Source organism: Cheilinus undulatus, linkage group 9 (assembly GCF_018320785.1).
Source record: "Cheilinus undulatus linkage group 9, ASM1832078v1, whole genome shotgun sequence".
NCBI classification, from domain to species: domain Eukaryota; kingdom Metazoa; phylum Chordata; class Actinopteri; order Labriformes; family Labridae; genus Cheilinus; species Cheilinus undulatus.
In genome coordinates this window covers 36591795-36606192 of record NC_054873.1, presented here as the reverse complement: position 1 = coordinate 36606192, position 14398 = coordinate 36591795, and the positions used below count along the sequence as shown (strand labels likewise).

General features: G+C 38.8%; 1 protein-coding gene across 3 annotated transcripts in view; it reads right to left on the bottom strand.

The window, feature by feature from the left end:
• zc3h18 (zinc finger CCCH-type containing 18) overlaps positions 1-14398 on the bottom strand; it is a 73879-nt gene that overhangs the window by 28206 nt on the left and 31275 nt on the right. For all 3 annotated transcript variants that reach the window (XM_041795543.1, XM_041795545.1, XM_041795544.1), the window contains exons 10-13: positions 14084-14266; positions 9894-10019; positions 9173-9259; positions 3728-4009 (exon numbers count right to left, since the gene is read on the bottom strand). In XM_041795543.1, coding sequence (XP_041651477.1) covers positions 3728-4009; positions 9173-9259; positions 9894-10019; positions 14084-14266 — 678 coding nt within the window. The remainder of the gene's footprint in view (positions 1-3727; positions 4010-9172; positions 9260-9893; positions 10020-14083; positions 14267-14398) is intronic.

Sequence of the window (14398 nt, the reverse complement as noted above, 5' to 3'; positions counted from 1 at the left end):
TTGATTATTTTCTAAACTGTTCAGTCTTAGTTTAATTTACCAAATATTGTGGTAATTATATAATTTACTGCTTGTTTATTGAGAAATACATAACATTAGTACTCGAAAAATTTGGGTTGTTCTGATACTGATACCAGTATTGGAAATACGCCCGATACTGCTTAAAATGCAGGAATTGGTATTGGCGAGTACACGAGTTTATGCACTGATCTGATAGCATTTGGTTTTGCTTTATATCTTGCTTTGTTTAGCCATGCTAAATGTTAGCGCTATAGACAGGGAATCAATTCTTCTCCGCTGCCAGACAGCACTGCATGCACGGGCTGCCGTTTTTAGAGCTCCAAAGAAGATCCAAAGGAACCACTGCAGCAGCAAAGAATGGTGGCTGTGTGACAGTTTCAATTGTTAAAATTCCTTCCAGACCGATGCTGTCGTAAACGACAAGAAGTGACACAGTTTATCAAAAGTTTAATAACTTTTGAACTACAAATCATTGCCTCTTACTTGTTTTTCCCCTTGAAGTTAGCCTATGTGCGTTCCCGTTGATGCTAATGATGCCTTTGAATCCTGTGGGCAGCATTTTCAGAGAGCCTGAAACTTGTTTGACTTTTGGGGACTTCAATGATTAAATCCACACCAGCAAACCCGATACTGAACGCCTTTTTTTATCCATTTTGATTGAATTATGATCATTTATTACTGACGGCTTGAATGCTAACCACCATATTGTTTTCCCTTTGTGAGGGTCTGTCAGCAGGGTCCAAAACTAACACTCGCCACTCGCCAATTACGGGTAGATTTTGTCTCTGGCTGGTAAATTTTTAAGACCACGCGCCATTCTGATGAGTTATTTTTTTACCAGCAAAAAATTATTTTTTGTTGTTACTGGAGCATGATGCTGGTATCAACTGGTTTCCTGGCAGAGTAATGTGTATTTCAGGCCGAGATGATCTTTGGTCACCTAAGTGCGTCAGTCATGAAGTCATTCACAGCGTGCCGAGGTGGACAGCGGCGGTGTTGACAACTTAGTGGCTTTGTCGCTATACTAGCGAGTTTTCAGACCCCTGTAGCGACTCTTCAAAGAAAAAAAAAAGCGACTAGCAAAAAATCTAGCGAGTTTTTCCGGTGTTACTGGAGACTTTTAGAGACTTTGAGACTTTTACAGACTTTTGGAGACTCTGACGTGAAAGCACGTTGTTGCTCCAGTGCGCAATGGGTGCCGCCGTGGGCCCCTCCCCGCCCCAGAGCTCTCACAGGTGGCCTTGTCCTCCCCAGTAGTCTGTCAGAGCAGGAAATGTTTACCCCTCCAGATCCAGGCTGCAGATTAATCGCGCTGTGAAGGCGCCTTCACAGTTTTCTCTATTGTCTCTTTGTTCCATTTAGATTGTTAATGAAGACTGTATACAAAAAAAAAAAAAAAAAACACAATATTAATCTTATGGATAAAAATGTAAATGCACTGGGATTTGGTGTTGGCTTTTAAAGGGACCGTAAGGTTTAAAACCAAAACCTAACGTAAGAAAACTTAACTTCTTAGAAAAACAGAATAATAAATAGAAAAATAAACCAAAAATCAAAATTAAAGTAACTCTGCCAGAGTATCTCTTGAGTCATTTTTACCAGTCCTGATCCCAGAAAAAGAAGGAGCGTTAGAATTGTGACATTATAAAAACAAGAATCAAAAGAAGAAAGTTCATTTGTAATTCTACACATATTTAGGGTATTTTTACTCACTTTTTGTCTCTCTCATGACATTCTTCCTCTCTCCTACATTGTCCATTACAGTCTTAATTTTGTCGACAAAAACTCTGACTAAAATTGTTTGTCAGCAGCCTTTTTTCCATGACAAAAACTAGACTAAGACTAACAAAAATAGATCTGTGATGACTAAAACTGACAAAAACTAAGTAAAGTTTTCGTCAAGATGACTAAAACTAAACTAAAATGTAATGTAAATGTAATGTCATGTTCATATAGGGCTGTTGCAGTCTGGTCAAGCTAAAATCTTATGTCTCAACTGTCCAAAGGAGACTGAAGTCAGCGATTCAGGTAAAATTCCTTACTGAAAGACTCTTTTTGCACTGTAGTAAAAATACTGCAGAATTTATTAACTCAAATATTACACTTAACTTTTGAAACAGTTATTCATATTTTAGCATACATTAATGCTAGTATTAGTGCATACTATTAAAATATTTAAAACTGCATACAAGACCCAAATGACATGTTAAATAATACTGATAGCAAATTACAAAACTTAAAAGCAGTTTTTATTTGGTTGGCTGGTAAAATATCTGCCTGGCTGGTAAAAAAATAGTTAGTTTTGGATCCTGTCTTTCAGCCAGTTGCAGGCTGTTCTGTAATCATGTGATGCTATCCAAATAGAGCATAATGGAGAAAGAGAGCTAGAGAGAGCCTGTGAGGTAGCCTGTATTACTGTTATCTTAATTTCTAATGGTAAAACTCAATAACCAGCAGGAAAACAACTTTAGTGTCACAGAGATGCTGAACATTATGAATATATTTGTTGAGCCATGTTCTGAGTGAGTCAAATATAGGTCTAAAATAATTTGCTAGTCTGCACAGTCACTCCAGAAAGTTCACACTAGTATTGGATTGGTACTCAGTATTGGCCAATATCCAGCACCTTGGTGTCAGAATTGTATTGGGAATGAAAAAATGGTAACCGAACATCCCTACAAACAAATAATCACATTAAATTGCAATCGCAATTATTCCCCTAAATCATTCAGCCCTACTTCACACAGTGTTTTAGTGCTTGATTATAGTCCTCTTTAAATCACACTGGGTCATCTTGTTGTTTGTGTAACAAAACTGTAATCCATGGAGTTGATACTCATCCTAAAACTGCTATGATTGTCTGGCCATCGACTGTTAATAAGCTCTGACATTCAAAAGTAGTATTTATCCAAATTGAAATAAGCTAGCAACACATATCAACTTTAATTTCTTTTAGTCCTCTGACCACATCTCTTCTAAAACTATCCAAGTTTTCCTGAATAAAAATGATGAAGAAGCAGTGCAGACTTATGCCCTTGGCTGCATGCACACAGTAAAAGTGATGCATGTGTTAAAGCTGTTTTGTTTTTGAGAGGGTTTTGTTTCCTGTCCTAAAGTGTTCAAACCCTGAAGGAGTCTGATGTAAATCAGTGTGCTAAATTTAGCTAAAACACATTTCTTTCCTGAGCTTACCAGACTAAGCAAGCTCTCTATTCTTTTGATTTATAGTGCGTGACACACGTGAGTCATGCTTCTCACACTAGTATTGCGAAACGCTGATCTGTTAACGTGCATGCTGGAACAAAAATGAAGTCGCCTTGCACCTGTAAGCACTGCTCACATAGTGACTATGAAAGGCTGTAAATAACTGAAGAGTCAGCTCTTGACAGAAGAGTACTATTGCCTGTTATTGGTTTGCCATTCATACTTACTATAAGAGCTAAATTTAGAAATATCCCCAAATGTGAAAGTTAAAGTTTCATTAGATCTGCATTCTTAACTAGTTAAGTAAGACCAAGCGGCAACTTGAGACTGAGCAGTCTGCCAGGAAGAAAACCTTTGTTCTCCCTGATTCTTACCATGAATTAAATTCCTTTTCCAATGTGGGGCAGCCTCATAGTTTATGGTGTTTCATGCAATACATTAAAAAAATCATAATTTTTAGGAAGCAATTAAAAAACGGAGACACTTAAGAGGAGAACCCTACCTCCGAGGAGGATGCTGCTGTCGGTCTCTCCGTCTGTCTTCTCTCTGGTTGGGAGGCTTTCCAGGTTCCCGCGGTGGCGGGGGTCTAATGGCTCCTCCACCACCACCTGCACCGCCACCTGCAACTCCAGGTTCCCGAGGATTGATGGGAGGCTTCCCTCCCTCTGGTGGGGGCTTAGGAGGCCTGCCTTGTGGTCCACCAGGAGGAGGAGGACTGGGAGCTTTCTTCATGGGAGGCTTGTCCCTGCGAGGAGGGGGCATGGCACCCGGCTTCAGCGGCATGCTTTAAAGGGAAAAGGGCAGTTTTTGTCTTTGTAAGCATGCAGACAGATGAGTGGGCAGGTAAAACCATCAGTCATGCCAGTAGAGCACATGCAATATTTAAACAAGTGATACAGGAATAATAAACAGAACAATCGTGAATCTTTGAAGAAGACATGGCTATGGACTCCAAAGTGTCTGGTTGTAACAGTTGATGAGTTACATTACTGACTTTGGTACTGATAGTACTCTAAACCTGGTCCATATTTGAACTCCTGCAGTGTTTTGCCATAAACCAGAATCAATACCATCATCTGTATTATTTCTGCCACAAAACTGATTTTTTTGTTTAACACCTTCACCACTGGTTTAAATTCACACACCGTGTTGAAGTGCACATAAAAGGTAAAAGCAATGCCGGTTCATGTGCTGGAATGTGACAAATTAGTTTGTCATAAATACAGTACAGCAGTGACTTTCAAGTCCAGCTACTATAGTACTTGTCAAAGGTGTGTTTTAACTCGAATCGCTGCTTAAAAGAAGCCAGTTGTGGCTCTGCTCATGTTCAAAGAAGTGGCTGTAAACACTGTGGCTCTGTACACTCCCTGCTATCTCTGTCAAAGCCAAGCTAAATCAATGATAAACATTATTTCTAACAAGTTCTTCACAAATCAAGTCCCTGTCTGTTGTTTTTTAAGCTGTTTTCTTGTGAACAACCTCATTAGGGACTTGGGTGTTGCCAGTTGCAGCTTAGCACACCTCAGCAGGAAGACACAAAACTTAATGCAGCTACAAGCTGTAATGTACTGAGAACTGAACACACAGACTTATAAAATCCTCTCTCTGTGTTCTTATGAACAGACATGAGGTATCTGTGCTGACATCTGCTTGTTTTTGGAGAAATGGGGGGGGGCATAGCACCTGAGCATGCATTTAAAATCCTAATTCCTTGAAATTTTGCAATACCATATAATAGTTGCTGTAAAAGGCAAAAGAACAAACAACAGTGATGTTGAGAGCTATAATGACGATCTGAAACATATACAGTTTCTAGAATTTCTCAAACAAACTGATTTAGTCAGCAACTAGTAAACAGGCTGTAATGGCTGTGATCATGTTTTTGCATCTACCCTGGAATTGACAAAATGCTTTAAGAGCATCATGGAAAGGACTGGGAGAAGTGGGTTTAGATTCTCTCTCCCTCCCTCCTGCTGTACCCGTCAGTCATAACATCATATAGTCTACGATTCTTACTCAGATTTGATTATTAGCCAGAATTTCATAAACACTCAAGGTAGAGTTAAAACAAGCTACCCAAGTGTGGATGATAAATGGTCATGTAGAAGACTTTTATTATCTTTCTTGTTCTAAGGAAACTTAGTCAACAGCATACATTACCCTTACACCCCATCCCATAGTGCCAGAGTGATGCCTCTATTTAAATAATTCCCCCTTTATCCACAAAATTTCAACGTTCAGCAACTACTATTGGATTTAACAGCCGTTTTTCAACAAAAGATGGTTTAAATGGGTAAATAAAGACATATGATCATACAGATGACACAAGTTTGTATATCATCCACTTCATTTTAAGAAAGACATGCTTTTTTTATCTTGGGCAGTAGCACTAAATTTCATACAATCCTAGAGTGTCAAAGCACTGCTCCTGATTGGTGGATGTGCAAATTAAATTGTTAAAGACCCTGTAAAGAGATAATAAATCTGTACTTAGGTTTGTTGTATGACAGGCCACTGTGTTATGAACCTCTGGTCAAATTTCAGTGAAATAAAACATCTCTAGGTTTATAAAATTAATCTGAAAAGCATGAAGAGTGAGGCAGTAAAATCTGCTCTAGGATGGTGTGCGTGTGTCAGCTGAATGCGCTGAAGCCACGCCCCCTCAGGAGAATACAACTCACTCAAATTAAAAATAAAATGCTACAATCTGAATGGAGGAAAGCACTCACGGCATTAGTCTGCCTCTTGACCTTATGATCAGAGTGTAGCTGCCTAGCTCCATGCCAGAGAAAAGACATAGGGCACACTCACACTAGGCCATCCGCACCGTGCCGTATTCTAACCGTGCTGAAGCCCAATTGACCTATGGCTAAGTCCCGCCCTCAAACGCGATGAGCCAATCACAGTGCTTATAGCCATTCCATACAGTCGGACATCTGCTACCTGGACGTCCATTGAAATGAATAGGAGAAAGTCAGTTTTCGTCTGGTTTTATGAGGTTTTTTTTTTTTTGACATTCTAAGTTTAAAAATGGTTAAACGGTGTTCAGCGGGTACATGCGGCTCTAACACAAAGTATCCTGAGAGTCTGGGCATCAGAGTGTATTTTTTACCCCTTCCTAAGCCACATCTCAACCGATAAAAGTGTCTTCTTTGGATATAGTTGCGCGGTAGACCACAACATCAACTCAACATGAATAAAATGAACATGGATGTCTACATCTGTTCTAAAGTAAGCCAACATCGTCTTTGAGGCTACATATTGTCACTTTGCTGGAAAGAAATATAAAGTTATTTTTAACAACTCTAGCGTTAGCTAAAGTTAGCCTACTGTTAGCTCCTAGCTGTGTTGTTCGTTGTGTGTTGGGAGTTCATTGACATTTTTTGTTCTAGTTGTTGTACTTTGGTGATCGTACAACATTGTTAGCTGTTGTCCAAATGGCTCTAGTTAAACTAACGTTAACTTCTGGAGCTTAGCTTCATGAACTTATCCGTAAAAGCCAAGATAACAAAGGTTGGCAAACGTTATGTTGAATGATTCAATGTAAATACTGTAGCACCAAACTAACGGAGAGACACTCTCAGTAAACATGGTAAAAAGGCTGGTATATTTTTCTCATATTCTGAGCCTAAAACCTTAACTTGAGTGGCACTTTGATTCTGATCCTCTATCTTGTGGTCTGAGATGGTGATGGCAACACAATGCGGTTCATCACATTTGCCCTGGGACCTGTAATTTTTGGCTTGTAACTGAAGCTTTTTATCGACCTTCTCGACAATAAAATGATTTAATGTATCCCTCCAGTACATAGTTTAGACCCTTTTGGTGACTTCTAGCTGATATGTGATCTTTCTGTCTCCAAAAATCATCAATGGCCTCCTGTAAAATGTCTCTTACTGTGACAACTGCAATAGAGCCTGTCACTAAATGTTTGTTTGTCCGAGTGAGTGGAGGGGGCGTGGCTTAGCCATAGGTCAATTGACATCCCCCCCCGGCCTTCACTCACACTGCTCAACACATCCAGGCCTGAGCAGATACATCACGGGCTGATGTAATCACACAAACCATCCACTCTTGATGAACTTAGACATACATAAGAATTGTTTTTTAGGCTGTAAAACAGCAACAGATAATAAACGATGTTCTGTTGGAACATCAGCAATCTAGATCACAGTTTCACTTTTTGATAACTCGAAATAGAATTAAAGGTAAATTAATTCAGTAGATGATAGTAAGGCATTCTAATTTTATAAGAGAGGTTAAATCCGCCATGAGATTAACCCCTGCACACACTTGTCCGCGTATTTGGCACTCTCCTTTACGCACGGAGGATGAAAGGTGTTTGTCATCCTGTGAGCTGCTGTTTGTGGCTCAGTCAAAGGAAGAAGCTTTATTTCACCAACCAAAAAAACCTCTCGCAGTCGTTAAAGCCTGACTTTGCTAGAAACTGCTCAGAAAAGTGGACTGGACTGGGATCCATTATAATGAGATTGTGGTGGAGCTGTGCAAAGTTAAATTCTTCAGCTCTGACAAAATCTTTGTAACTTGTTGAAATACAATGAGACAAAATATATAGATCTCTCTCTATCTTTCTAGAAAAAATCCTGCTGTCTCTAGTATGCAGCTACTGCCTGGTGTGCTCTCTGCGCTCTAAGCGGGTCCTCCTGTTGTTACTTCATGTTACGTCACATTCCCGCTCTTGTGCTCCTTCATTTGCATCCGTGCCGTGCTTAGGCCCGCCTCGTCTTTCTGTGCCGGGGCCATGAAGCGTGCCGCGTCGAAGCACAGAACGATTGCACTGACACTGGCCAAACGAACTGGACTTTAGGCTGACACGAGCATGGGCACGGTACGGATGGCCTTGTGTGAGTGCACCCAAAGTCTGCTTTTGGGGCCGTGAACCGTGCCATGCTGAAGTACAGAACGATTGCACTGCCAATAGCCAAAAGTACAGGACTTTAGGTTGAAACAGGCCCAGGCACGGTACAGATGGCATAGTGTGAGTGTACCCAAAGTCCGCTTTCTGACTCAAATCTCCCTGTTATGATGGTTTAAATGATCCATAGGTCACTGTGGCTGATAGATTTGGCAAATTTAACTCGCAATGCACAAAAATACAGCATTTAACTCACTGTTAACTTTCAATGAAGGCAGTGACATCAGCTTACAACAGACTGTAGTGAGGTAAGTGCTCTGTGATTTTATATCATTGTAGCATTAGGGGGCGGGGTATCATCTATGTGTGGGCCGGTGACATCACCAGTCCACATATTTGCCCCGCCATATTAAACCTAGCCAGGAAAGAGATGAAAAAAAAACTTTCTTACGGTCTAAATCCAAAATTCTGTCACATGTAGATCTCAGCGTTTTCATATATTTACAGCAACCTTATTCAAACATATCTTGAGTGTTAAGACACAAATTTTGGATTTCACTTTACAGGGTCTTTAAGTACTGTCAGTTGTTACAAGTGACATTAATGATTGTCAAAGTGCGCTGTAACTGTTGAGCTTGGTGGTGACGACACACTGCACCACATATGGCACTGAGCACCAGATCAACTAGCAAAAATATTCTAAAAAAATTCAGCTGAAGCTGCCATTTTCAGCCCATAGAGGTCAGAAGCAATACATATCTTTTTTAAAAAATGTAGAATTTAAATATTTTGTGCTAAAATGTCAAGATTCAGATCCTAATTGCCCAACAGTACTACTTAAACCCTTTCATACATATGTTTTAATCTGAAATGGGTCTAAGAGGTTTAGGTATTCTTGTTAATTGTTCTCCGGTGCTAATCAATAAAATAGTTTTATATAATTCAGCCATTTAGACTCCATATTTTGCTAAAATCAGGGCCTGAGTTTTAAAAGACCAAGATTTCAGAAGAGGCAAAGATGGGAGAAGATCAAATTATGGTGTTCATAGATACAACGAATGCAGGATTTACCCTTTAGCCATCATAGGTGGAGGGTCTGGTTTGTTTTTAGCCGCCCTTGGTGCTGCTGGACTTGGAGATGTAGAGAATGATCGAGACCTTTGACAGACAAGAAAGTGTTAGAATGTAGTTTGAACATTATATTAAACAACATATAAAAAGTATACATAAGTTTATAAAGTAATGAAGTGTTTAACTTTCACATGTTAAATGATACTAACAGATGAAAAGCTAATGTCTGGGGACAAATCTATCCAGACATCTTTATTTGGGCATTCAGTCTAGTGATCTGTAATTAGTCAGAAAATGTCAGCATATGGTCATGAAATATAATTAGTAGGAGCACATCAAAAGCTGGTAATCAAAAAGGTGAAATACATAATCATGCTGGTCTATGATAAATTGATTTAAACATATACTGTATATTTTACCATCATGATATATTCAGATCTCTGTTGTTATGTTTCTTTTTTAAGTCACTTTTCTTTCAGACAGTTGTAATACTCAGTTTAACTACTAAAAACTTTTTCATGCTGGAAATTTCCTTTCAATGACAAATTCCAGGTTCCTTTAAACCATTTCTTAAAACTGTAAAATCCCTCAGTGAGGACTGGAAGTGCTGTATAAACACTTCTGCACAGTGAGCAGAAACAGAAGAATGATGTCACAACTTTGTTTTATAAGCGTTAGTGAGACATCAACAGCTAGGTGTGGTGACACAGCAGCTGTCTACCTGGAGCGGCTGCCGCTAAAAGAGCTGCGCTGGGACGAGTGGCTGGAGTAGGAGCTGAATGAAGAGGAGCGGCTGCGGGAACGAGATGACCCAGAGCCTGTGTAGGATGAGGAGCGAGAAGAAGATCTGCACACAAAAACAATGACCATGAGGATAAGATTAACAAGGGGCTTCATAAAGACTTATCAAACCCAGCCATTTTCTATATTCTCACTTAATAGAAATACATGAAAACATTTCAGTATATTTTGGAGACACTGCATGTGCAGGTTGGATGTGCAAGCACTCACCCTTTAAAGAATAATGTGTTTTAAGATAAAAAATACAAGAGCTACAGCATTCAAATAAATAAAAACATCACAGTAACTTAGACAGAGTTTTTCATTTTGAGACTTCACTTAATTCTGCCTGCACGGGATGAGGAAATATTTATGGAATTTATCTAACAGACTGCACAGTTAGTAGTGAAACCAGTTATTAATCCTTGTCTACTTCCTTATTGCTTACAAGTTACCATCCACTAAACTTTGCCTTTAAATGTAGGCCAGGATTTTTTGTGCTTTCACTTACACACCTCAGACATGTTTTACTATTTTACAATTTTGTATCACACTGGATGTGATTAAACTTTAGACTCTGATATACTGAACCAGGCCAACCAATTAAGTGCGGCTGTGCATCAGCATAGGTCTCGAAAACATTTCTTAAACATTAGGGGTCCATGATAACACCAGTGTGATGGCATCATATGCTATTTTAGTCATATAATAGCATGCAGGCAAAGACACATGTTGCATTTCAATAACTGGATGGAAAGTGGGATTTTTCAGATCTTTTTCAGTTTTTGTTTGATGTCAATAAGTCATTTAGAACAGGAAACACAATCATTTTATTTTTACTTAAAAAAAAAATTGCACAACGGAGACACTGTGGACACTGCACAGGACTGGCACTCGCAAAAATTGTTTTTTAAATTTTCAGCATTAAAGGCCTTTTTTAAGAAAAAAAGGAAACTTCATACATCTTTAACTAACCACTAATCATTCATTCTGTAAAAATACAGTCCAAGTGATTTAATTCTACTTGTAATTGTGTTCGTAAAATATTTTACAGAGGGACAGCTAAAATTGGAAAAAACAACCCTGATGCATCTGTATTTTACTACAGATACAGATACTTAAGCTTGATTTTTTGCTCACATAGGCCGGCCACAGACAAGATGATTTTTAAATCTGGCATGATTTCAAAAAAGTGGTAGACCACAAACAGGAGGACAATTTCAAATGATTTTTCATCTGCAATCCTCTGAACGCACAGACTTAACGACTCAGTCAGACTGTAAGACCACTTGAGACCACACACCTGCCAGCGACCTTGTGCGATCATGTGACTTCATAAGAAACAAACAAACACAGATATCTGTCGATCCCCTCTTGCTGTCCCTCCACCAAAAGCTGTCCTTCAGCGGTGCAGAAAAAACAAGGTAAACACTCAGGATACAATACTGGCTGGAATGAAGGGTCAGCTATGTCTATGGCTGTGAGCGATAAAAGTACGTATAATCCAGCTGGTAATGCTGGAGGCGATGACATGATCTGGAGCAATCACGTTGCCAAAACACTGATGCAAATTATTCAGACAAATAATCGATTGCGACGAGGCTCCATTCGGGTTACACTCCCATGATTGCTGGGGGAGGAAAATCTTGCCTCAAACCAGGCTTAAAATCCTGTAGTTTGTGGCCAGCCTTATACATCTTTTTATGTCTATTTGCACTGTTTGGGAATCTCACAGTCTTGGAATGCAAAAATTGCCATATCGTTCTCTGTACACTCAAGTAGTAAGTCATTTCAAACTTGAGCATTGATTAGCAGAGAAAAAAATGCCTGCTTGATAAACGGAATTTAACTATTTTAATGGGTAAGCTTACAACATTTCCTAAATTTCCAATTTTTGAAATGACAACATCACATTTAAATATATGTTTTTTCTTCTTCTGAATAATCTTAAAAAAAAAAAACAGGGGTTTTTCTTGTGCATACACAAGCCAATTCTCCATCCTTATCTACAATTGACGAGCAACAAAAGAGCATGACAAATCACTGCACTTGCAGAACTCTAACTACTATGTGACTGCACACTTTGTAAGGAACTAATATTATATATTACTCCTAAAGTCACACATTTTTGTCTTATACAACATATTTATAGGATATTTTGAAAGAAAGAAATATTATTCATATCTGTGTTGCTTTAATTTTATTATCTTGTTTTGCTTACCCATTTTACAGGGAGGGCAAAAAAGGAGCACCCTTCGATCAATTAACTTCTTAAGGTGCATGACAAAAAAGGACTTAATGGAAAACAAGACGTCAGCACTAGAAAAAATGTCATTTCAAGCAGTTTTATTAAAGCCTCCCACTGAGCCTAAATCTTACCAACTGCGACTTAAAAACTGAGGCACAAACTTAACTATGACCTATGTAAACCTTTACATCCCCACTAAACAGTGTCCAACTGTTTTCTGTATGTATAGGATTATGACCTTATTGGAAGGAGGCTTGTAAAGCCACATTATGTAATAATGCCGCAATATGTAATAACCCTAACCATAGGACTTAGTGTGGGCTCCAAGGCATGCCCTACCCAACTACCTTGCCCTAACTCTAACCGCTTAGTAACTTATGCCTTAACCTAAACCCCTTTCAGGGCTCTAGACTAAACACCTACCCTACTACCTTGCCCTAACCCGCTTAGTGGCTTAGAAAATGCAGCATTATTACGTGATGGATGGAAACTGTATTACATTATTACATAATGTGGCGTTATTACATAATGCGGTGATATTGGCTTTTTTACCGATAACCGATATTGTCCAACTCTTAATTCCCGATACCGATATAAACTGATACGGATAATATGCGGGTTTTTTTCCACCAAAGGTAAGGTAACAACATCACATATACCCTGTTGTGAAATTAACACATTATGCCTAATTTAGTCACTTTATTGTGATGCCCCACTGGATGCATTCATAAATGTAACAACAAGGCTTTCAAATGCAAACATTTGATTTTCCTGTGCAAAAATGAGAAACAACTTCAACTTAAGTCATGGAGAAAAGTGCCAACATGGCACTGCCATATTTATTATAAAAGACAAGTGCTTCTTTTTTCTTATTTTTTTACATGCTTCAAACAACAGCTTGGACCATGCTCTCCCTGAGATAATCCTGACAATACCTGGCCACTACAACTAGGGCAAAATACTTAGTTTTGACTTCTTAACAAATGCAAAACTACAACAAAAACAATGAAGGCAAACAGCTTCAGTCCAGACTAGAGTAGTACTAGTAATTGTAAACAAAGGAGTAAAAATCTTGGCTGATCTAAACTCAGGGTAAAAGTTTTTTGAAAGAATTTTTTTTTTCTTTTTTTAATGAAAATCCGATACCGATAATTTCCAATAATACATTTTTATGCTATTATCGGCCAATAATATCGGGAGGCCGATAATATCGGACATCCCTAGTTATTACATAACGTGGCGTTATTACATAATGCAATGCTACAAGGCTTTATAAAGTGTTATGTATGTACCCCAGCAAGTTTAGAGCACTAAGGTGGCTGTTTGCATTGAACAGAGATGGTGGCAAAAATTTCAATTTACATAAAAAAATAAGTTAGGAGTTCAGCTCTTGCACCAGATTTACAGTAGTTTGCCCTTTGCCATTCATTTCTGGTGAGGAAAAATTTAACTATTTCAGTTTTGTTAGTCCATCCATCATTTCTATCAGAGTTATACCGAATGCTTGATCTGTGTGGTAAAAGTAAAACATTACTGTTGCCGTAGCTGAGAAGGGTCAGACTTTACAGCAACGATAAGCCCCTTCACAGTAACTTTTATCATTCAATCAGTCCATGATAAACTACCATCAATAAGCACTGTATGGAAAAAACAAACATCAAGGCTACTTTCAGACTAACATGCTTAAAAAAGAAAAAAAAATTACTTAGAGGCCCAACAGCTGACTCATAATTTTGGGCTACATTTAATCCATCTTAATTCACTGATTTCCTACCAAATATTTGCAGCAGGATTAAATGAAAGTCTATCTGTCTCAACTGATGAAACCTTGGCCCCTCATCTAGATGAGATAATTCATCCTGAACGAAAGGAGAAGATTCTACCTGGAGGAGTTGGAGAGAGAGACAGAAGAGCCAGAGGGCCGATGTCGCCTGCGCCCTCGTGGTGGGGAGCCCATCCCAGGCCGTCTTCTAGGGGATTTAGATCGACGCCATGGATCCTTCCACTCATCTGGCCGCCTCATGACTGGAATCATGTCCTTCTTTGAGGGAGGCTCCATTGACCTGCTGAAAGTAATGAAAAAAGTATAAAAGGCAAATTAGAGGTGACTGTAACTGTAAAAACATTCATTTTTAAAAAAAGGTTCACACAGATAATAGTTTGGAATAAACAAGGGTTCACTTTCTTTAACATTGAAT